This window comes from Pituophis catenifer, unplaced genomic scaffold (genome assembly GCF_029215685.1).
Source record: "Pituophis catenifer annectens isolate HBS135680 unplaced genomic scaffold, rPitCat1.0.hap2 SCAF_9, whole genome shotgun sequence".
NCBI classification, from domain to species: Eukaryota; Metazoa; Chordata; class Lepidosauria; order Squamata; family Colubridae; genus Pituophis; species Pituophis catenifer.
Window position 1 is genome coordinate 896,362 of NW_027256889.1, and position 24,658 is coordinate 921,019.

Below are 24,658 nucleotides of genomic sequence, written 5' to 3' on the forward strand. Positions count from 1 at the left end.
ATCAGTGTTTCTCAACCTTGGCAACTAAGATGGATAGACTTCAACTCCTCGAATTCCCCAGCCAGCCAGCCATGGGGAATTCTGGGAAGTCCACCATCGTAGAGTAGCCAAGGTTGAGAAATATTGGTTTAGACTATTCAAAAACACACCTTATCATTTTGCTACATTCAAATTAAAACATGTCAGTTTTTTCTGCAGCCACACTGGCACACCTCATCTGGTCGCCCCCCCCCTTCCAGGCCGCCCGTTCCCCTCCAGCCCTCCCTCCATCTCAGATTCCCCCCAGGAACCCCATCCCCACCCCACCCTCCAGGAAGAAACATAATGAGACGGGCTGCAGGTCACACACAAAAGATTTAATCACCTCCAAAAAGCAGCCTCACTCTGTGATGGAGGGAGGGGGAACTGGGGGGTGCTAGGAAAAACTGGGAGGGGTAGACAAGGGGGGGTACAGGGGTGGGGAGGGGTCGCCAGTATAGGTTGTTGATGAACAACTGATGTTCAATAGTTGAAGAATTGGGCCTTGAGAAACGTCAGGATTTTGTATGGGGAGGCAGGGATGACGGGGTGAAATGGGGAGGGGAGGTCAAAGAGAATCAGGGCGGATGGAAGACAGGAAGGGGGTCTTGTGCTGGGAAATACTTTGGGGATTCAGGAGAGGGCAGAAGGACGGATGGAGAGGATGGGGGAACCAGGATTATCCGGATTTCAGGGGGAGATCAATGAAGGGACCCTTGTAGAGTTCTGGGGAGCAGAGTTTGGGGAAAAGGGGAGGGGTCCACAAGAGGAAACCAGGACAGGAAGGGGGGGGTCCGAGAGTTCAAATGACTTTTCTGATAATGAACACATCAAACACGTATCTTTTTTTTTGATCTAGACCAGCCAGATACAATAAATAGAGTAACCGAGTGGGTTTCACCACCAGATCTTGGGCAGGGCATTGGGGCAACACCCCCTCCTCCTTCCCCTCCCGCCACCCGAATGCAACCTCTGCTTTGTGCTCTTTTCTCTCTGGATCTAGGCTTGTCGTCGCCTTTTTCATTGGAACAGTGATTAATGCATAAAGAGAAATCTTTGCTTCGCTTCTCCTCCGCTGTGCATATGCGGCTCTCCTTGGCTTCCCGCCCAGCCCTTCCCACTGGACACTGCAACCCCCCCTCTTGCTCAATTCCCTCCTTGCCTGCTCTTCTTTTAGGGAGGGGCTCGGCTAAGGCACCACTGCCGAAATTCTGCCCTCCGGCCATTGTCCAGGGAAGAGATCCATTCGCCTCGCATTTCGTCTCCCACTTCTCTCCTTCCTCCCCCTCCGTCCTTGGTTGCTGTGCCCCAAACTTGTGCGTCTGGCAGCCCCCGTGCTGCCTCCCCCACCCCACCCCCCCACCTCAGACTGTGCTTTCCAGCATCCATTCCGTGCTGCCAAAAGTAACCCGCCTGTGACTCAAGGGAGATTCCTCCGAGTTCAACTGAGAGGTGGACATGTGTCGTTTTGTCCGTGCGCGGCGGGGATAGCTGTGACTCTGGAAGAGCGAGTAATCCCCGTCGAACGAATGGCGGTGGTGCCGAGTCCTGGACAGCTCACGAGGGAAAGACCCCGACTCGCTGCTGCCTGGTTTGGCCCGGAGCTGGGGGGTCCCCCCGGGGTCTCTGAGGAGGCACAAGGAGACCGACGAGCCGGCCCTCCTGACCTCCCGCTGTCCTTCTTCGGAAGTCAAGACTGCCACGGTTTGGAGATCAGGGCTCATCCGAGCTGCCCTCTTCTCTGGCTCGGTCAAGGGGACATCTGGCCCACGGGGGGCATTGCCCCTGCTCCCCCCGCCGAGCCGGGGATCCTTGGAAGCAACCTCTTGGAGAGTTTCGTATTTGTCCTCCCCGACTTTGGAGGCCGAGTGGGGCAACGTGCTGGCGCTGGGCTGTGGATGGCTGCCGTTGGTCTGGGAGTAGACGTTGCTGACTTTGGTCTTCTTCTGCTCCTCTTGGCCGCTGTAGACCTTGTACCGGATCATGAGGATGATGATGAAGACCAGCACCGAAGCCACGATGATGCCCCCCAGGATGATGATCATGGTGCCCCCCAGGAACTGGGTGTGGAGCGAGTGGCACTGGGCACTCTCCCCCTCGGTGGTGAATTGCACGCAGCCCACTACCCGAGTCGCCGTGAGGGACGTCACACCATCGTCGTACACCGCCAAGACGCACAGGTCATATTCCCGGCCGGCTGCCAAGTCATTCACCAAGAAGGTCTTGCTGGATGAAGGAATCATCCTGTGGGGGGCAGAGAAGGAGAGTCAGACCATGGGGGGGGAGCAACCACATGTTCTAAGCCTCCTAAATCACAGGGGAAGGAGGCCAGATGTCTGAGGTCTCCCTCCGTGCCACCCACCCCTTGGTGTCTCCTGCCAGTCTTAATCAACATCTGCCTTCTTCCCCATGCTGCTTTCTACCGATGTGCCTGTTGAAAGACAGTTCCCATCTTCCCCAGCCTTGTTGGGGACAACACCTGGATTTGACAAGAGAATTGGGGAGGGTCTCAGTTGCTTCTGGCCATTTGGTTCTTGGAAGGTCACTTGACTTCCTTCTGGCCCTAGGACCACAGAGCAGATGCCCTTCCCAAGGCCTAGAAACTTGCTACCCATTGTCTCTTGTGCTTCTTGTATAGAAATGAAGTCCGTCCAACCCTCTCTTGGCTGTGCCCTGGGGGTCGGAGAGTGGCACATAACTCGGGGGGGGGGGATTTATGGGTGCTCCTCTTTTTTTAAAAAAATCTTCCCTTTTAGCTTTGGTCTTCTTTTATTTTACACTCTGTTTTAATTCTGATTTTAATCTTATTTCTTTTTGTATGGTTACTATCATTTGTATTTGTAAACTGCTCGGGGAGTGAGGTGGGCAGTGTCTAAATTTGATCGATTTGATAGATGACAGATGGATGATAGGTAGGATAGGTGGACAGGTAGATAGATAAGACAGACAGACAGATGATAGACTAGTTAGGTGGATGGATTGATGAACGGACAGAGAAAGACAGACAGTCCTGCTCTGGGGCAGAAGAATGAGACCAAGATTTGAGCTGAAGTCCAGGCCCCTTTCTGGCTTTCTCCAGCAAACAGATCTTCCCACCTGCCTCCTAGGAAGACCCCCCCCAAGAGTTCCCTTCTCCCCTTCTGCCCCAGACGCCCTCCTGGCAGAGATGCCCAGCGCCTCAACAGGCCAAGGTCCAGGAGAAGATCTGGGAAGCAGAGTTGGGGGAGGGGGCCGTGGTGCCCCCTGTGCGAGAGGATGGCACTTCTGCCAAGCAGTCAATTAGCAAACGGGGGAGGGGGGAGCAGGAGGCAATTAGCCAGGAATCAGAGCACCATATAACCAACAGCTGCAATCTTCCGTGGGGGGTGGGGAGGGGAACACAGCACAGCTTGGCTGGGGAGCAAACCACGTGGGGCAGAGTCCACACGGAGGAAAGACAAATGGGCCTGATCTTGGCAGCTACCCTGTTGGCAGCCAGGATGGGCAGCTGACTGGGACGGAAGGAAAGGCCCACCCAGGTCCCACCTGACCCAGCCCCCACTTTCTGCTCTGGAGCAAGGGGAAGGGCACAGGGTGGGGCTGGGGGGCTGGGGTGATGCCACTGCGGCCAATTGTCCCATTGCAGATTCATCAGCCAGAGAAAGCATCTCATTTCTCTTCTTGCACCCAAACTTCCCCATCATTGGGGTCCCAAGGTCTTCCTTTTCAGACTGAGTTGCCTTGAACCCAGAGCACCTCAAGGGGATTCGCTTCCACATCAGCAATTGCTCTCAGGGTGGGCAATCTTTCCCCCCCCCACCCCAGGTTGGGACACTTTGAGTGCAGAGACCGACCCAATTTCTCTTGCAGAAAGTGAGTCAGGAATGTTTTTTTCAGGGAAGAAAGGAGAGAGAGAGAGAGAGAGAGGGATTGGAGGGAGAGAAGGAGAGGGAGAGAGAAGGAGGGAGGGGGAGAGAGAGAAGGAAAGAGGGAGAGAGAGTGGGAGGGAGGGAGGGAGGGTGAATGCCTCCTCTGAGGGGTTACAGCACTGCTAGGTTGTTCCCAAAACAGCTGCTTCACCCAGCACCCTCTCCAAAGCCCTTGGCAGCTGGCATTCCCTCCTCACTGAGAGAGGGACCCTCACGAAGGACCACCGAACCCGGAAACTGCTGTTGTTTCTCTGCCAGCCTGCTTCCTCCTCTTCTTCGTTCTCCCTTACAGGCAAGACTCCGGCACGAATTCACACTCATTAGTTCTACACGTGCAGCACACTTGTTCCCATCCTTCCCTTCCACGCCTCTTTCCCTTTATCTCCCACCTGAGACCACAGACAGAAACTCTCTCTCCCCCTCCCCCACCCGCCTCTTCGCCTGGCAGGGCTGCGATTTACCTAGAAGACATGCAAAACTGGGCATCCCACCCTGGCTCGGCCCCCGTCCAGCTGGGGAGGGGTGAGATAGGAAGCCGTAGGGCCTTGCACCCAGGACCAAACAGCCCAGAGGCAGTCCTGGACTTACAACCATCCCTTTAGTGACCTTTCAAAGTTACCATGGCACTGAAAAAAGGGACGTATCATTGGTTGTTCACATTTACGACCATTGCAGCATCCCCAGAGTCAGGTGATCAAAACTCAGGCACCTGGCCGCTGACTCATATTTATGACGGTTGCAGTGTCCAGGGGTCACATGATCCCCTTTTGCAACCTTCTGACAACTCAAGTCAACGGGGAAGCTAGATTCACTTAACAACTTGCTTAGCAAGGGACATTTTGGGCTCAATTGTGGTCGTAAGTCGAGGACTACCTGTGTTTACTATAAGGCTGCCCCTTCTTACTCACCTGTAGACCAAAGAGTCATCCAAGGAGCTGTTATACTGGATCTGGTACATCCGGATACCCGGGATGTGCCGTTCGGACGGCCAGTGGATGACCACGGAAGTGGAGGTCAGTTCCGCCGCTATGATCTTCCTGTCCTGGTGATTCTTGGTTTCGTTGGAGCCCGATTTAGCGGAGGTGGTGATGTCGGAGGAGCCCGGGTCCGGCTCTTTCATGTGGCCAGTGTTGTTGACCAGCAAGGGCAGAGGAACGATGCAGACTTCCACGGGGGCGGTGGCCTCCCCGGCCGCGTTGGAGGCGATGCAGGTGAAGATCCCGTTGTCCTTCAAGGTGGTGATGAAGATGTCCAGCGTGCCGTTCTCGTAGACGGTGGCCCGGGTGGTGTTGTGAATTAGTTTGCCGTCGGGCGCGATCCAATGGATGGAAGGTTCCGGATCCCCCACAGCCTTGCACTTCAGGCTGACCCCCTGGCCTTCCATGATGAAGGCCTTGCTGGAATACTGGCGGGTGATGAGGGGCGGCTCGCAGATGAACTCCTCCTCGGGGATTGACCAAAAATACTTGTCCATCAGGTGTTCCGGGGAGGCGCAGGTCTCCAGGTCGTCCTCCCGCGTGAGCCTCCGCAACCAGAGGAGCTCACAGTTGCAGTGCAGTGGGTTGCCTCCAAAGCTGATGGTCAAGGTGGACGGGTGAGTCCCACGGACGTTGGCCAAGACTTCAGCCCTCAAGAAGAGGTTGTCCGGAGGCAGCTTCTGCAGCCGGTTGGAGGTCATGTCCAACCTGACCAGCTTCTGGAGCTGGGAGAAAGTGCCCTCCGCAATGTGGTCGATGAGGTTGTGGTCCAGGGTGAGGGTGTTGAGGCTCACCATCTGGCCAATGGCCTCCCACGGCAGGGCCTCCAGGTTGTTGTAGGAGAGGTCCAGGTCTTCCACCGTGGAGAGGAACTCATCAAAGCAGGAGGCCTCGATGTGGCTGATCTGGTTGTTCCCCAGGATGAGGTGCCGGAGGTTGGTCAGTCCCCGGAAATGCTCGTGCTTCAGGACGGCCAGCCGGTTGCTGTTCATGTGGAGGGCCCGTAAGGCACGCAGGTCGGCGAAGGCGTAGGGCAAGATCTGGCTGATGGTGTTGCGTGAGAGGGTGAGGTGCACCAAGTTGGTCATGTTGGAGAAGTCCTTCCGGCGGATGACAGTGATGAAGTTGTCCGTCAGGCGCAGCTCCACCGTGCGCCGGTCAATGGTGGCCGGCACAAACAGGAGGCCCGTCTTGGCACACAGCATGGTCAACGTCGGGGAGATGTTCTGGCAGATGCAGCGGCCGGGACAGTGCTGAGCTTTCGCCATGGTGCCAAGCATCAGAAGAGGCAAGAAAAGCTTTTCCATGATACTGGCACACTCCGTACCTGGGGAGGCCCTGAGGACAAAATTAAGCAGCAAAAGATCATAAACGTGGTTTGACTGCATCTCTGCCCAGGTCACGCGTCTCAGAGCTTGCCAGGGCTGTCCTGACTTCAAAGGATTTGGGATAAAATGAAAGCCAGCTGTCCTTAGCCCCAATTTTAGAGAATTCGCTGCTACCCGTAGGAACGCAAGAGCGCCGGAAGGCTTTAAAAGGGGATTAGACTGTAGGAGGAGGTGTGGAAGAACCTGGGGGGGGGGGGGACAAAAAAGGGATCAGCCTAGAACCCCCACGTAGCCACAAGTGGCCTAAGTCCAACCTCCATTCAGTGCTGTTGGCCCTCAATTCTAACCAGGTCTGACCATTAACTGAGGAGATTCCTGCGCAAAGCCTTGTAGCAATAGAGTAGCTTATTTGAACCTTCACTTGTGGGCCTGGCCTTTCATGCCCGATACAGACACACTGAACTACCTGCAGTTGTATGAAAAAGGCAGCATCTCTCTGAATATGGGTAGTCCTCAAGTTACAACCATTTATTTAGTGACCGTTCAAAGTTACAACCGCACTGAAAAAATTGATTTATGACTGTTTTTCACAATTACGACCGCTGCAGCATCCCCATGGTCACATGATCACAACCTGGACACTTGGCAACAGTCTTGGACTTATGACGGGTGCAGTGTCCCGGGGTCATGTGATCCCCTTCTGACCAGCAAATTCACTTCACAACCGTGTTACTCACTTAACAACTGCAGTAATTCACTTAATAACTGTGGCAAGAAAAGTCGTAAAATGGGGCAAAACTTACTTAACAACTGTCTCGCTTAGAAACAGAAATGTTGGGCTCATTTGTTGTCTTAAGTCAAGGACTTCTTGTAGTTCATCAGTTGCTGGAGAGCAAGAGTGGCCATTACCTGTCTTGCACACTTGTGTGGGTATTTGACAAGCAAAGCACTAAGCTAGATGGGTGGGCATTATGGGATGGAAAGCGCAATTCATCTGGAGGCCAGGTCCCTGGTGCCACCTCCTTGACACAGGCGCCATCCAGACGTCCATCCCTGACTGACAGCTAGGAAGCAGTTGTCAAACCAACAACAGACAGACAGACAACAGACCTGACAGTTACAGACGGTACAAACACGGCAGTGTCAAAAGCCATCTGATTGGGATCCACATCTGGAATTAATTTTAAGAAAGCTTTATGTCCTTCTGTTGATTATCACTGAGAAATCAACCAATAGCTTTTTTTTTTTTAAGAAAAGAGAAATCCGACTCAATCCAGTGATATTTTCAAAAATAATTTCCTTTGCAGAAGTGATGGACGAAGTCATTAAATATCAGGTATTTTTGCAGGATTTTTACGCACCAGGGTTTTTTTATTGGGCTTTAACAAGGATTTGCTTCTTCTCCGTTCTGGGGAGCTCATTTTGTTTTTGACATTCTCCAGGTATGGCTAATGAAGAAATTTGGAAGAATAGATCCCAGGGCTATTAAGAGAGGCGTTTTCAAAGCTGACGATGGGAGGGAGAAACCAAGTGAAGGTAACGCTTATGTTTATTTAACCATGCTTAGAGAAGAGAAAAGCCCTCTCAAGACAGCTGATTGTCTTCCTAGTATATCAATAATCAAGCGACAGGGCTATTAACAACTTAATAACTAATAAAAAAAAAATTACGCTTAAACCAAGCCAAACTTTTACATTAAAAAAATGTGGTTTTCACTAAGGGGTACCATAAAATCTTGAGGAGAATAAATAGCTTTTCAAAATTATTTTGAAAGGTTGCAAAGAGGGAAAACCTCATCTGTTTTTAAAGGCACAAACTACGCCAATGAAACTCTGCCCCTTTTAACGCACACTGCACACCAGGGAACGAGCTTTCTGCAGTTGCTGGCACCAGTTTGGTGTTTCCACGCATGCGCCCGTGTGCCCTGGGTCACAGCTGAGACAAGCACCCTTCGGAGGAGATCAACCGTGGCCAGGACCAGGCCATTCCTCCCATTATCGCTAAAAACCTCTTGATTCTCCTAAGATTGGTGCAATTTGGGCAGGGGATCATCAGCATATCATCCCAAAAGGATTGTGGGGTCTCTGAATTTGGCGGTTTTCTTGCAGATGTTTCATGACCCAACTAGGAAGCAAAAGCCGATGGCAGACATAACCACAACTGCTGAAGCCAACCCCCAGAATGCACAGCAAGAGCAGGGATCCTTGACTGCATCCATCTTGACTTTTTTGCCCTGGTGTGGATGCTGGAGGAATGGCCCAAACCCAGGAAGATTTGAAGTGTTGGGTAAATTGCAGAATTAATAAACCAAGAGGGAAAACTTTGCACTCTGCAAACCCTTCGGGCTGGGCTGCACCTCCACCTGCCGGCCCCTAGCTGAGAATTAAGGCGCCGAATGCAAGCCCCCCTCCCCGAAAAAGACCCGCCGGATTGATTGGCATGTTTGCCAGGCTCCTGCAGTCCAGGGAGACGCCGAGCGGCTGACCCACGCTACGCTGTTCGCGTAAAGCGCGTGGAAAAGCGCGAGGCTTAGAGGGGGGGTCACCCCGTGTAATGGGGGAGCGCGGCGCCCAGGTAAACAAGAGCCGCATTCATTACGCTCCGGATTAAAGCCGGAGCCGCGCACCGCCTTCCCGCCCCCGCAGCCTGCGGGAAAAGCCGCCGGGAGGGGCTCCAGCGGGTGGGGATGGGCCGGTGGTGCACGTCGTCCCTGGGAGGGGGTTAGGCTCCAAGGCCCCCCCTCCGTCAGCACTGGACAGCTCCTCCCGGAACCCGGCTCAGCGGCTGCTAAAGGCGCCTTGCGGGGTTTTCTCCCGCGTGGGCTGACGGAGTGACGGCAATCATTGGGCAGAAGCCGGGGAGGAAATAGCAGTAAGAATCGTTTTTAAAGCCCCCCCACCCCCCCCCCGCAGGAAGCCATGGAGAAAAGGAAGCAAATGGGCACCAAGAGCGAGGAGGGAGGAAGCCTCTTCCGGGGGGGGGGAGGTCCTCCGAGCACAGGGGTGTTCCTGGTGAACCCTGGTGGCCGGTGGGTCACGCACCTTCCAGCCCCAGGGACTTCTTGGGGCAGGGAGGGCATTCGAACTCGAGGGTGGGCCCTTGCCAACCTTGGTGCCCACCAGCCCAGGTGGCGAATCTGTCCACCTGTCTGCAAAAGTAAAGCATCCAATCAAAATAAAGCGCCAATTCTGGGCCCCCAAGTGGCATAGCCGCCTGTGCCAACTGGAGGCCAAAAGCCCAGGCTCTCCCTCTGCCCACGGGCACCACAGGCCTCAAATCTTTCAAACCGGCACTGGTGCAGCTACCACAGCTGCGGGTCCCCAGATGGGCCCAGACGCCCAAGGAAGGAAGGAGTCATGAGCACCGGTGGCGCGAACAATGCCAAGTGGGTGCCAGACGGGGCAGGAGGCCTGGTGCCCCCTCTGCGCCTCCCGACGGGGAATAATTAGCACTTTTAGCTTTATTTAGATTGAATATTCCCCGGAGGTTCCAGAACCTCTGCTCAGCCTTCTTGAAGGCAGCCTTAACAAGCCGGATCAAACCATGGCTTGGTGCGACAGAGTGACTCACAAGTCTCACTTTTGCCTTGGAAAACAATCTTCAATTTGGTTTGGCCGGTCCAGATGTTTGGAGAGCTTCTTTCACTCCTGCATCATCCAGAACAGACGTCTCCAACCTTGGCAACTTTAAGACTTGAGGACTTCAACTCCCAGAATTCCCCAGCCAGCAAAGGAACTCTGGGAATTGAAGTCCACAAGTCTTAAAATGGCCAAGGTTTGGGGACCCCTGATCCAGAACATCTGGCAGGGAACCCATCAGAGGCTGCCGCAGAATTTCAGACTGCAGGCAAACCCTGCCAGGCCAGAATCCTCCCAAAAGGATGGCAACCTTGGCCACCATTGTACATGCATTGCGATATAGGCAGTCCTCGACTTACGACCACAGTTGAGCCCAGCATTTCCATGGCTAAGTAAGGCAGCTGTTAAGCCAGGCAGTTGTTAAGGGAGACTTGCTTAACAAGTGCCTTACTTAGCCATGAAATGCAGGGGCTCAATTCTGGTCGTACATTGAGGACTGGATTATGTGGTCGTTAAGCGAATCTGGTTTGCTCTATTGACTTTGCTTGTTGGCAGTCAACTGGGAAGGTTAGACGTGATCACATGACTCCATGGACACTGTAGAAGTCATACATATGAGTCCATTGCCAAGCATCTGAATTTTGATCACATGACCAGGGGGGGGCTGCAATGGTCATAAGCATGAAAACCAGTCAGAAGTCACTTTCTTCAGTGCTGCTGTAACTTCGGTCACTAAACGAATGGCTGTAAGTCAAGGACTACCTGAACTGAAATCAGGTTTGAAATTCTCCATGCTGACATTTTGAACTAAAAGGAGGATGTTGCCGTGGGGTGGGGGCTGAAACTTCCTCAAGCTGAACCCTGAGACAAGGAACTGAGAAGGCGCCCAGAAGGAACCTCTGGAGCCCTCAGCCTGCCAGTTGTGCAGAGTCCCAACTCCCAGCCAGTCTGAAGGTGCTGAATTGTTGTAATGAAACACTAATCCTGCTCTAAGAGAACACAAGTCTTAACAGGGGGGCCCTGGGTCATCCACGGGGGCTCTTCCCACCCGTGGCCAGGGCTCTAAGAGACGGGACTGGCTGCAGGAGAGAAAAAAGGCAGCCTATAAACTGGCCCATGTATCCCCCGGGCCTCGCAATTGGGTTCATTTCTTCCTGAGTAACCGGAGCAAAAATCCATCTATAGTCAGTCTTTCTCAACCTTGGCAGCTTTCAGAGGTGTGGACTGCAACTCCCAGAATTCCCCAGCCAGCAAAGCAAAGAATTCTGGGAGTGGAAGTCCACCCCTCTGAAAGATGCCAAGGTTGAGCACTGCTGGACCAGACTTTGCTTATTCCTGAGATGAAAGTCAATAATGATACCTCTTGTGTGGCTTCACCCCTCCCCAAACTCAGCCAGGTTCTTCCCAGGGGTCGTGCCTTCTCCCCCAATGTACTCATCCCTGGACTGGGCTCTAGAGACGCTCGACAGATGTTGCTGAAAGAGTGGAGGGGAAGATCTTCCGAGCAGCAGCAGCTGCAGCTCCATTCTCTCTTTTCAACCGCGCCTGTCTGAGTGTCTCTCAACATCGTTTCCATGTCTTGCAATCGAGCACAATTTCTCTCTCCTTGTCTCCCAGCCATCTCTAGCCTCTTAAAGGGAAGGGGGGCCATGGGAGGGGGGAGATAAGGCGCGGGCATCGACTCTTTGCAGAATGAGATGCAAAAATGCTTTTCCAGATTTAAGTCTGCCCAGCAACTGGGCAAAGGAGAGGCAGCGTAGTGTGCGTGTGTGTGTTTAAGTCAGAAATTAGGGTTAGACTGGGGTGGGGGTAACAGGCAAAGCAGAGGCTGGGGGTAGCCCTGATACCTGGCATCAGCAATAAGACTGGAGGTGGTGATGCAGGAGTGAGAGAGGGAGAGAACAGATTTAATTTGCTTGTGCTGGATTCCTCGAAAAAGAGCCACTGGAGGTGGGGGGAGGAAAAATATGGTTCCTCCAATGAGGATTCAGATCCCAGAGGCGGGAGCAGCAAAGTTCATTGCCCAATTCTGCAAATGAGAGAAATCAGCTTCCTGTGAGTTACTGTAACCTTCTGATTTAATGGACCAATAGTGGGGAAAGGGTGTCTGTTAAAACCAAAGGTCTGTTAAATCAGAATGGGTTGTTGTGCATGGGGATTTTATGCATTTCCTCCTGGGTATTAAGGAGACACTTTGCATATACAGAGAAACATACCAGGTACAGACAGATGTTGGGGGCTGAACCAGCATTTCTTAACCTTGGCCACGTTCAAATGTATGGATTTCAACCTTTGTTGGCTGGGGAATTCTGGGAGTTGAAGTCCACACATCTGAACATTGCCAAGGTGGAGAAACACAGAACACTCTCATCACATTTCTCTGTGCTTCCTTTTGGGATCCCCTCTCAGTTCCTGGGCTTGACTCTTCTCAGGGTACAGCCTCTTTTTGGGCTCCTTTCCTAGCCCTGTGGTCTCCCATCCCTTTTTCTGCAGCTGTTTCCAGCTGCAGCCTCAGAGGAAATTGGCTCCTGCTGACACCTCCCCAACAGCTCTAAGGCCCCCCACTGGGAGGGTCTGGCAACCTTCAGCCAGGCGGGATTAACCCCACCCAGAAAAAATCAACTTCATCTCCACCTGGATCCATCAGACGCCAGCCCTTTGCCACTCATCATTTTTCATATTATATTATTTATCTAGTTGAAGTATTTTTACGCCTCCAGGTTCTTCGGGTAATTTACAGCATAAGAAGCAGAACAAGTTAAAAATATATCCATTAAAAGAGATTAAAGCAGCCCCAGAGACAGTGGCAAAGATCAAACAAACAAAAAACACCCTTAAGAAGCTGCATTTTTCTCCTCCCCCCCTTCATAAAATGAGCTTAATCTGGTTGCAAATCAGTCTGAAGGAAAAGGCCAGAGGCCACAATCCGCGTTCGCACAACTGTAGCTAGTCCTCAACTTATGACCACAATTGAGCGCAAAATTTCCATTGGTAAGCGAGACATTCGTGTGTTTTTTTTACAAGCAGTTTACAACCTCCCTTGCCACGGTTCTTAAGTGAATCCCTGCAGTTCAGTTAGTCAAATGGTTGGTTAAATGAACCCGGCTTCCCCATGGCACTTGGCTGGTCAGAAAGTCGCAAAAGGGGATCACGTGACCCTGGGACACTGCAACCGTCGTAAGTATGAGTCAGTTGCCAAGCGTCTGAATTTGGATCATGTGATCATGGGGAGGCTGCAAGGGTTGTAGGTGGGAAAAACTGATGTCACATTTTTCAGTGCTGTTGAAACTTTGAACGGTCACTAAATGAATTTTTGTAAGTGGAGGACTACCCGTATTCTAAGCCAGGCAGCCAAAAGGCCGTCTCTCTTCCAAAGAAACTGGCAGGCCAGCCGCTTGCCTTGCCAGCCCTTGGCAGCAGCTGGCACCTTTTCTGAGTGTGACCAGAAGCGCCTGGTTCTCCCGTTCCTCTGAGGAGTTTGCCAGAAACCCTGGACGTCAGTCAGCCAGCCAGCCAGATCCCTCCACACTACAAAACCCAAAAGCCGCTTGCAAGCGCCTGCCGTGTCACTCCAGTTTCAGCAAGGCCTCCAGAACCCCTTACCTTCCCTCTCTCTACTTCCCAAGAGTTGGGAGACGTAGAGCCACCGGGCACCATGCTGCACCTAGCGGAGCAACTGAGTTCACACACCACGCTTAAGCCCTGGTTTTCCAAACACAGTTGATTGACTCGTCACAACCGGCAGCTACACCCCCACATCCCAGAGACATTAACTCTGGTTTACAAGCATCATGGCCAGATTGCTCGGTACCTGGGTGCACTCGCCCCGCAGGGAAAGGATGCCAACTTGGAAGGGATGGGATGTTCCTGTGTGCCCACCCCCCCGAGAAATGCCAGGCAGTAGCAGCAGCACTTCTTAAAGGCAACAATCCCCCCCTCCAAGAAATGCAGCAGTTTCTCACCCCTCCCTTGAGCAAATAAATAAATAACACACCAAAAAGGGCTGTTAAAAATCTCTAAAAATAACTTTTCTCCTCGGAGACTTGCAAGGAGGAAAGGTTACCGGTTGGCAAAGGAGCCTCAAACAAAATGAGATCAGGGGCTTCTGGCGGAGAAAGACGAGGGGGGGAGTCACCCACCAAGGGGCCTGCAAGCTCCAGTGCTCCTCCCACCCACCCCCTTGCCTCATCCCACAACATCTCCTAGACATCCTTAGAAGATTCAAAGGATTGGGGGGGGGAGCTGTTATGCTCAGCCCTGCCTGGAAGGTTGTCTGTCCAGAAGAGTAGGGGGCTATGAAGATGGTTGGGGAGGGGCAGATCTTGTTGGTCTGCCAGCTTACCGTCCATTCAGGAGGGATTTGGCCTGGCTGCATCTGTCACGGCAGCCCTTTGAAAATGGGACCCCCAAGTGCTTGTCAAAATTGCCCACCTGCCCAGAAACCTCCCTGCCCTGCTCTTGGGGGGAGGGTCCTGAGGTTTGGAGCGGCCACAAAGCTGCCAAGTTCCCATGCCCATCATCCCTGCTGGCCAGTTTCAAGAAAAGATTGGACCATCATTTGCCCAGGATGGTTAAGATCTCCTGCCTTGCAGAGGGGGCTGGACTAGAAGACCTCCAAGGCCCCATCCAGCCTTATGTTTCTGTGATTCATTCTATGATCTTGGCCAGGGGGTTGGACTAGAAGACCTCGGAGATCCTAGGATTCAGAGCCAGCCCAGCCCTGGTTTCCTTCTCCTCCCCTCTTTCCAGCCGTTTGCTTTTCCCATCCCAGAGAAAGGCTGTTGAGGGCAGCCGTGTCCTCTTGGGGTGTCCACTGAGTCAGATCTAAAGTGCAGCCCCCCAGCCCCGCCCCAGTGACTGCCCTGCTAGGCTTGAGGCTCCCAGGGGGTCTCTGAAGCAACCCGATTGAGGGTTAGAGTTCTGTGCAGAAGCCCCACAGGAAAAGGGACCTTTGCAAGGCAGAAACTTTTCTGCATTCATCCTTCCGTTCTCAAACAGGATACGATTCTTGTGCAAAAGGTGCTTCCCCCCTAACGTGTGTGTGTGTGTGTGTGTGTGTGTGTGTGTGTGTGTGTGTGTGTGTGTGTGTAAATGCTACACTTTCCCTGTTTATTCTGTTTTTTTGCAAGAAGAATCACTGCTGGTTCCCCCCCCCCCCGCTCACTCCTACAGCTGAACAATGGACAAAGGGCATCGCTTCTTGAAAAGTTCTCCCGCGTCCTCTGCCAATCGCTGAACTTTCTCTCTCATGGAACTGAATAATGTCCTCCATTATCATAGATAATTACGGCTGCTTGGCTGGCTTGCTGGGGCCTCTTCAAACATCCTTTGTGCTGCAGTCCCCATAAATTGTCAGTCGCTTATTCTCTGACTGGCCACTATCTGGACCGGAGACGACCCTCGCTGACCTCCTTCCCAGCCGGGCCTTGGTGTTTTCAATCCTCTGTCTCTGCCCTCTCTCCAGCCCCATGACGTCCGTCCCCCAGGAACGTCCAGAAAGGAGGGAGGCAGGACTGTCCCTGCAGATTTCAAGGCTTTTCTTTGGCAAGGCTGAAGGACCTACTTGGGACAATGCTTTCCAGCTGTCTGACATGGAAGGACAGTCCTAAATCCTTCCTCCTTTTCTTGGCTATACTTTTAAGTATTTGCAGTTTAGGAATTGCCTGCAAGATTCAGAACCCATTGATGGAATTTGTAGTTGCAAAAGGGAGAATAAAATAGAGGAATGGAATGGAATGGAATGGAATGGAATGGAATGGAATGGAATAGAATAGAATAGAATAGAATAGAATAGAATAGAATAGAATAGAATAGAATAACAGAGTTGGAAGGAATAGAATAGAATAGAATAGAATAGAATAGAATAGAATAGAATAGAATAGAATAGAATAACAGAGTTGGAAGGAATAGAATAGAATAGAATAGAATAGAATAGAATAGAATAGAATAGAATAGAATAGAATAGAATAGAATAGAATAGAATAGAAATTCTTTATTGGCCAAGTGTGATTGAACACACAAGGAATTTGTCTTCGAGGAGGGAGAGAGGGAGGAAGAATGAAGGGAAGGGAAAGCAGAAGGGAAGGAAAGGAAAAAGAAAATGCTAGTTAATCCAGAAATATCGGCCCTCATTTTGCAGAGTTAATCCCCAGACAAAAAGAGCACATGCTTCTTTTCCCGATCTTCCCCCTTCAGCAGTCCAGCAGCCCCTGATCTCCTGGGTTATTTGTGTTTAAAGCAAGCGGCTCTTATCCTGAGTGGCCAGATGCTCCTTTCAGATCCTTGGCTGCATTGTTCATTTCATCTCTATTTGCTTTCCCGGTGTCGATTGCAAACTATATTTCATCCACACACATCCTGCCTTTTTAAGAAGTTATGTCAACAAAGCAGATCATCCACAGACACCCGAAAGAGCGGAAATCATCAGCGACCTGGGAAAGGATGAAGAGCAAATCGGAAGGCAGCCCCAGAGCAGGGAGGTCTTCAGACAGGACCCCGGAGGTTGGAAGTCCAAGCAACGGCCTCCTTGCCAACTGGCCTCCGGACCCTGGGGGCATCTCAGTTGTCGGGCTTTTCAAAACTCTGGTCTCCTGGGAAAGGATTCGAGTTGCCACAGGGCATCAAGGAACTGGCTACAGCAATCCTCGATTTACAACTGATGGTTCAAAGTGACAACAGCACTGAAAAAAGGGACCGTTTTTCTCACTTATGACTGTTGTAGCTTTCCGTGGTCATGTGATCAAAATTCGGACGCCTGGCAACTGACTCCTATTTATGATGGCTGCCGTGTCCCTGGGTCACGTGACCCCCTTCTGTGACTGTCTGACCAGGAAAGTCAATGGGGGAAGCCAGATTCACTTAACGACCGTGTGATTCACTGAACCACTGTGGCAAGAAAGGTCGTAAAATGGGGACAAACTCACTGAACAACTTAGTAACAGAAATGTTGGGCTCAATTGTGATCATAAGGACTTCCTTTACCGGCTAAAGCTGAAGAGAGGTGCACCCCAAAAGCACCCAAGGGCAGCTCAGCTGCAGCTCCCATCATCCCCAACAAAAGGACCCCTTTTCTGCCTTTGGAATCTCAGCCTTTCTAACCACTGCAAGATTTGCTATTTTAATACCACGAGAAAGAGGGACCCCTGTTTCCTGAATACTTACCCATTACTACAGCTAGGAGACCCGTGGTAGGAGATGATCAGAGTCCCCCCGGGTTCCCCTCTATCCCAGTTCAGCCTCTCCCCCACTGTAATGGTAGTCCTCAACTTATGACCACAATTCCCCATTAACTTTGCTGGTCAGAAGGTCACAAAAGGGGATCCCATGTCCCTGGGACACTACGACCATCAAAAAATAGGAATCAGTTGCCAAGCATCCGAATTCTGGCCACGTGACCGTGGGGACGTTGCAATGGTCGTAAGTGTTGAAAATGGTCATAAGTCACTATCTTTTTTTAAAAAAAAAATTATTTTATTACATAAGAGCTTTATGAACAGCATATTGTCTGGGTCAATTGGCTTACATAATAATATATAATATAATAATATAATGCATACATAATAGTATTTTTCCAGTTTCTAATTTCTACTTCTATTGTCCAACCACTGATAAAACAAGTCCCATGTTTGAAAATATTCCGTACCTTCTTCATCTTTTATCTTTCATGATCTGCACAATCTAGTATTTTTTTAATTGCATCTGTTGGCCACAAGGAAGAGGAGGGTCCGGGAGGGGGCTGTTGCAACTTTGAACGGTCACTAAATGAAATGTTGGGTGCCTGTACTGTGCAGAAAAAGAGGCCGTTTCCTGCCGCTCTCCCCTTTTGCTGCCTGCCCACCTGTCTCGATGGCAGCTCAACCAGCAACGAGTGCGCTATCGATCCGCAGCTCCGCTCACGGCTGCAAGACTGTGGCGGCTTCTGCTGCTGCTGCTGCGGCTCCTGCTCCTGCAGGCGTGCAGCCAGGGAACATGCCGTGATCATGCAGGTGTCTGGCAGGCCCATCCAGCACATCGCGAGCTGTCTGGGCGCAGCAGCTGCGGAGGGAGAGGCTGGGGGAAGGCAGGTCCCAAGCAGAGGCGGCTTCCCAGGCCCACCGAAAAGCCACCGTGCTCCGTTGTGCGATGGAGCGTGTCAAACCCGCAAATGCCGCCAGGGATGAAAGCGCAGGTGTGAAGCAGCCGAGTCCAGCCGCGCCACCTCCGAGGCCTCCGAAGACGCAGCTGATGGTCATGAGCTACGCAAGATGCCAACGGATTCCTGGGCACAATCGGAGGATCCCCACCTCTGGTAATGCCAAGCACACCGCCAGCCTCGGATTGTGGCAGGTGTTTGGCATCCAGGGCCAGTTTGGAGACTGAAAAGGGGGCCAAGAGGAGAGAATCGATGCAACTCTGGTTGAACGGCGGAGTCTTCGGTGCTCTCCGAGTTTGGTGGTTGGCTTGAAAACAGCAGGGATGGTCCCACTGCAACCACCGCCTGCCAACCTTGGTAAGACCAGATGCTGTGTGTACATACAGGTAGTCCTCAACTTGCGACCACAATTGAGCCCAAAATAAGTGAAACAGTTGTTAAGCGAGGTTTGCACCATTTTACGACCTTTCTTGCCACACGTCAAGTGAATCACGGCAGTTATTAAATCAATCACCCGGTCGTTAAGTGAGTCTGCCTTCCCCATTGACTTTGCTTATCAGGTGGTCACAAAAAAAAAAGAGCCTTGGTAGTACAGTGGTCTAAAGCACCCTGTTATTAAGACCAGCTGCCTCCAATTACTGCAGGTTCGAATCTCACCAGGCTCAAGGTTGACTCAGCCTTCCATCCTTTCTAAGGTAGGTAAATTGAGGACCCAGTTTGTGGGGGCAATAAGCTGACTTTGTATAAATATACAAAAGAATGAAGGGTATTGCTTAGCGCATTGTAAGCCGCCCTGAGTCTCCGGAGAAGGGCGGCATATAAATTTAAAAAAAAAAAAAAAAAAGGGATCACATGACCTTGGGACATCGCAATCGTCATAAGTACGAGTCAAATTCTGATCGCCTGTCCCTGGGGATGCTGCAGCTGTCAGAAGTGTGGAAAATGTTCCCAAGTTTTTTTGGTGCCGTTGTAACTTTGAATGGTCACTAAGTGAACTATTCTAAGTGGAGGACTGCTTGCTTAGCAAGGAAAAATTAGGGCTTCATTCTGTTCGTTTGCTGAGGACGACCTCGGCTACTGTACAGGGAATCCTTGACTTACAGCAATTCATTTAACGACCGTTCAAAATTACAACAGCACTGAAGAAATGGACTTATGGCCGTTTTTCACCTTTATGACCTTTGCAGCACCTGGTGGTCAGGAGGTCAAAATTCAGAGGCTTGGCAACTGACTCCCATTTATGACGGTCACAGTGTCCCGGGGTCACGTGATCCCGTTTTGCGACCTTTGGACGAGCAAAGTCAACAGGGAAGCCAGCTTCACTTAACGACCATTTTACCAATTTAACAACTGCAGCCATTCCCAACAACTGTGGCTGGAAAGGTTGTAAAATGGGGCTAATCTCACTTTAAAAAATGTTGCTCTTACTGATGGAAATTTGTGGCTCAATGGTGGTTGTAAGCACCTGTCCTCCTTTTCCAGGGCTGCCTTTCCTGGAAGCCCCTTCTCTGCTTGCAAGCCAGGATCTCTGGCCAGGGGTGCCACAGTCCACTTCCTCTGCCGGGCTCTTCTCTGCCGGCTGCCTTATCTTGACCACCGGCTGCCCAGATTTATGGCCTGCTCCAAGCCCCGCCTCCTGCCCTTCAGCCGCAGCCGGGCGGTCGGGCGAGCGAGCGAGTGAAGGAAGGCTATCTCGCTGCCCGCCTGTCTGGCTGGGGACGGCCACTTCCATGCCAGCCCTGAGATGCTGGAAGAAGAGACGCCTCTGTGCCGGCTTATCAGCCAGACTCAGATCCCCTCCGGGGTCTCACGCTCGAGGGAAGACGGAGCCAAAGCCGGAGGCCAGAAGCACCCCCCGATCCCTTCCGAGGGGGCCCGACGTATTGCCCAGTCAAGACCCCAGTGTGGCCCTTGGAGGGAGACCAAGCCTGCGTTGGTTGTCTGGAGGCAGCTTGGGTGCCTTTGCTGCCCACGGGGGGCTCTGCAGCTCTCTCCACCCTTGGACAGCGGAAGGGCTGCTACCGGCTCACCCCGGATCGGGCGAACTGGCAGCGGCAGGAGGCTCCGCCCACCCACCCAGACACTTCTGCACATGCACAGAAGCATCGCATGCGCACAAGTGCCCACACACGAACCAGTAGCGATGGGTTTTGAAACTTGTCCCTGCCTTTGGAAGATGAAAGCAGCCCAGCTTTTTCTGTCTCATCCTGTGAAACAGACATAACAGCCAATAATTGCCTAATCAAAGGTTGCTAATCAATAGTTGAATCAAAAGTAACAATTAACACAAGCTCATAAAACTGGATAGAGTATCCCACTTTGTAGCTGCATTAATAACAACATTAATTCCTTAAGGAAGCTGGTCAGTTCGGGCACCTAATTACAAGCCAGGTGGCCGTGAGTTCTAGTCCTGCCTTAGGCGGGGAAGCCGGCTGGGTGACTTAGTGCCAATCCCCAGGAGACTGGGAGTTCTAGTCCCACTTTAGGCATGAAAACTGACTGGGTGACCTTGGGCCCACTTGCAGGGTTGTTGTTTTGGGGGAAATAGGAGGAGGAAGCAGCATTGTGTGTATTTGCCGGCTTGAATTATTTACAAAATAATAATAATAAAGGTGAGTGACATAAAAAAAGAGGGCCGTTAAAAGGCTAAACATTAAAGGGGAGGGGCAGAATATTCCAGAGCACAAGCATTTGTTATAAGCCAGCATGCTACCAAAGGTGAAGCTCCCCGAATTCCCCAGCCAGCCACCATTTTAAGAGGCACACAATGCAGGGACCGTCTCAATAAGACAATCCCACAATCTCAGGAATGACCCCTTACAATGCTGGGGCCTCTTTTCCAATGCTAGCTTGGTTTGCAAGCCCACCAGCTGGGAAGCCCCCTCCTGAGACCCTCCTCTTCCTTGCTGCCAACAGGATAATGGAAAAGCCCTTTGCAAGCCTGTTATCACGGAGACAGCTAGCAGGGTTGATTCTCCACGCACCCTTCCCCAGGCTCAGAGTTGGCATCGTTCTCGGTGGGCGCTTATTACATCAAACCCCCCCCCCCCCATGCCTTGGCTTCCTTCCTCTCTGCAGGAAGGCAGCTGGCCCAAACGATCTTTGTCCTCTCTGCTCATTTCCCTCCTCACAACAACCCTGCGAGGTTGATCCAGCCGAGTTTGGAAACACCCTGAAGACAGGAAGCTGACCTTGAGGATCCAGGATTGGCCGTTTCTAAAGCCCTCCCGGTTGGGAATTTGAGTTGGGGGCTCCGATTGGTCTCAGGTTGGGGAGAGGACGGGGTCACTCAACCAGATGAAGGACCCCAGACTCTCATTCCATCCACGGGAAAGAACCTGCACAGGGACCAGAGATGAGCCAGAGCTGCGTAGGGATGGTGCCCCTTGGTTTTGTTGTGCCACGAGGTCTCCCGCCCTAGACGAAAATGGTGAATAAAAGTCTTTCCCCACCCCGCCAAGACCATCCATATGGGAGAAGCGGAGAATTAAAAATGACCCCCTAACCCATTTAGTCCAAGCAGCCCCTGAAAATCTCACAAGCGCCCAAAGATTTTGCCTCCAGGCCTGATCTGGAAAGCCAGTGCTGGACTTAGCCGGGGGAGAGCTCGTCAGAGAGAGAAGGGGGGTCACTGACTGGAACAAGGGGCACGAAGGGCCCAGCCACCCTCTTGGCCTTCCACTGCCCCTGCGGACGATCCCTCTCCAAGAACAACCGGCGGAGAGCTGACATTAGCGCCGAGACCGGCTATTTTCCTGTTAGAGGTAATTACAGCGCTGCCTTCCAGCTTCTAACCTCTTCGCAGAACAGACAGACAGAAGACTGGGGGGGAGGGGGGGACAGAGAAGTGGAAATCTGCAACCACTCGTGTGTGTGTGTGTGTGTGTGTGTGTGTGTGTGTGTGTGTGTGTGTGTGAAATTGAAAGTTGAAATCTGCAGGGCGTCGTCTTCGGCAAATCTGTTTCCCGGTCCCAGGCCTTGCTGTGCATCCTGCACCATAAGAAAACCAGGCTCATCCAGATTACACCTGAAGGCGACCCACATCAGAGAGAGGGAGGGAAGGAGGCAGGGGAAAGAAGAGAGGGAAAGAGGGAAAAGGAGGAGGAGCGGGAGGGACAGAGAAAGAGAAGGAGGGAGGAGAGGGAGAGAGAGGAAGAGAAGGGAGAGAGAAGGGAGGGAGAGGAAAGGAGTGAAAGAGGGAGGAAGAAGGAGAGAGTGGGAGAGAGAGAGGGGGGGAGGAAGGGAGAGGGAAGAAGAGAGGGAAGCCCAAGGAGAGCCCTTCCTCTGAAGGCAAATGCAAATGCAAATGCCAGCTGTGCCCATTCTACGTCCTCAAGACCACAGGCCCTCCTTGGCGCGGTCCATGGGTGGGGCAAAGACACTGGAGCCCTGCAAGAGAGGAACCCCCCCCCCCTTTGGAGACCTTTCCTTTGCTTCTTGTTGACAATCACACAACCCGGGCAGGTGGGCAACCTCGGGAAGAGACCACGCAGGCACGCGGAGGGTACGTTCTCCTCCTCCGAGGTGGTGGGAAGGAGCCGGCTGGCTGCTTTGTCACGCGCCTGAGTCAAATTCATGATGCAGTAAACAGATGCCAAACGACCTTGGCTCTCCATCCCCAGGATTTTGGGCCTTGCAGAAGGCGTCTTTCCTTGGGGGCTGCATTCGGGGTCCTCAGCACAGCTTTGGGGGGGGAACAACAGAAAAGAGAAAAACTGGAGGCCACTGAATCCTCCTAATTAGTGCACATCCATGATCTGTGACTGGCTGATTGCCTTTAATAATCATTTCATGATTATTTCATCCTATTTGCAACCTGTCCCTAATACTTCTCAGTCGTGCCCACCCCAAATACAACACCCTCCGTACTGCTGGGGAGGGGGGGGCTCTTCTTTTCCAGCCACTCTTTTAAAACCACAACCTTTGACCTGCAATTAATGAATTCATTGATCAAAGGCTATGGTAATCCAATTTGAGCTGGCAGCCCCGAAACCTGGGGCAAAAGGTTTAAGAGCCTTGGTAGTACAGTGGTCTAAGGCATCCTGTTATTAAGCTGGTTATTAAGACCAGCTGCCTGCAATTACTGCTGGTTCGAATCTCGCCAAGGCTCAAGGTTGACTCAGCCTTCCATCCTTTCTAAGGTAGGTAAATTGAGGACCCAGATTGTGGGGGCAATAAGCTGACTTTGTATAAATATACAAAAGGATGAAGGCTATTGCTGAGCACATTGTAAGCCACCCTGAGTCTCCGGAGAAGGGCGGCATATAAATCAAATTAAAAAAAAAAAAAAGGTACCCCACCCACCCACCCCGAGACTGGCAGCCCTCTGATGCGTGGTCTCTGCTCTTCCCTTCTCTGTTCCCCCCTCCCTCGGCCTGGGGAATGGCGAAGGAGGGGCGGTGAAGGCAAGGTTATTGCCTACCAAGTGTAAGGATTCCCTCCAGGCAGGTGTTCATGATCCCATGTTGCTGTGCTGCAGAGCAGGGAGAACTCTGGGGGTGGGGGTCTTGCTAGAAAAGAGCATGTGGTCAGTGTCCTGCTGAAATCACGGTGATGGAGGGGGTAGCCCTCCTAGGGACGGGAGCTTAATACTTAGAGCAGTATTTTTCAATTTTAGTAACTGTAAGAGGTCTGGACTTCAACTCCCAGAATTCCCCAGCCAGCTTGATATTATTGGGGTATTAGACTTGGTTGACACGATTTGACCAACTGCCGACGCAATCTGCATCACAGGTTACACTTCGTAGCATCCCATAATATTCTCCAGATGATGCATTAACAAGATCACATCGGCCCTTGCGCAAAACATATTATCTAAGTCCCATACGCTCGAATTGAATTGAAAAGTGATTTTTCTCTCATTCATAAAATTGGTGATTTTAGGGCTGGACTTCAACTATTCAGGAGGCCTGGTTTTTTTTACATTATAATTAGGGTCTATAGTCCTTGACTTAAAGCGGTTCTGTTGAGTGACCGTTCAAAGTTACAACGAAAATAGTGACTTATGACCGGTTTTCACACTTATGTCTGTTGCAGCCTCCCCATGATCACGTGATCAACATTCAGAGGCTTGGCAACTGACTCACACTTATGACGGTTGCAACGTCCAAGGCAGTGGCGGTTTCACATTTTTCTCTACCGGTTCTGTGGGCGTGGCTTGGTGGGCGTGGCAGGGGAAGGATACTGCAAAATCCCCATTTCCGGGGCTTGGGAGGCAGAGAATAGATGGGGGCGGGGGCGGTCAGAATTTTTACTGCCGGTTCTCCAGAACTGGTCAGAACCTGCTGAGACCCCCCTCTGGTCCAAGGTCACATGGTCCCTTTTGCAACCTTCTGACAAGCAAAGTCAATGGGGGAATCCAGATTCACTTAAGAACTTTGTCAGTAATTTAACCATTGCAGTGACTCACTTAACGGTGGCCAGAAGGGTCATAACATGAGGCAAAATTCCCTTGTCTCATTGAGCAATAGAAATTTTGGGCTCAACTGTGGTCATAAGTTTGAGGACAGCCTGAGGTGAGCTGGTACTAGTTCAACTTTTCATACAGCCTTTTTCAGTCTTGAGCAAGTGGGAACCAGTTCTTATCAGACTCCCCATTCCTCCTGGAGAACTTCTCTCCTTGCTTCAAAGGACTGGAAGCATTAATCAAAGGGTCTCCTAGTTACTAAAAACATTGCTCAAAGAGCCCCCCTCCTCCCCCCATCATCCTTAAGGCAAC

At 51.7% G+C, this 24,658-nt stretch overlaps 1 protein-coding gene across 1 annotated transcript in view; it reads right to left on the reverse strand.

Annotated features, from left to right (window-relative positions):
- Window positions 1-1,382: 1,382 nt before the first annotated feature.
- Window positions 1,383-24,658, reverse strand: part of LRFN1 (leucine rich repeat and fibronectin type III domain containing 1) — a 33,389-nt gene continuing 10,113 nt past the window's right edge. Inside the window, exons 2-3 of the mRNA XM_070949594.1 lie at window positions 4,835-6,241; window positions 1,383-2,262 (exon numbers count right to left, since the gene is read on the reverse strand). Of these exons, the coding sequence (XP_070805695.1) occupies window positions 1,383-2,262; window positions 4,835-6,210 (2,256 nt within the window). The 5' untranslated portion in view covers window positions 6,211-6,241. The remainder of the gene's footprint in view (window positions 2,263-4,834; window positions 6,242-24,658) is intronic.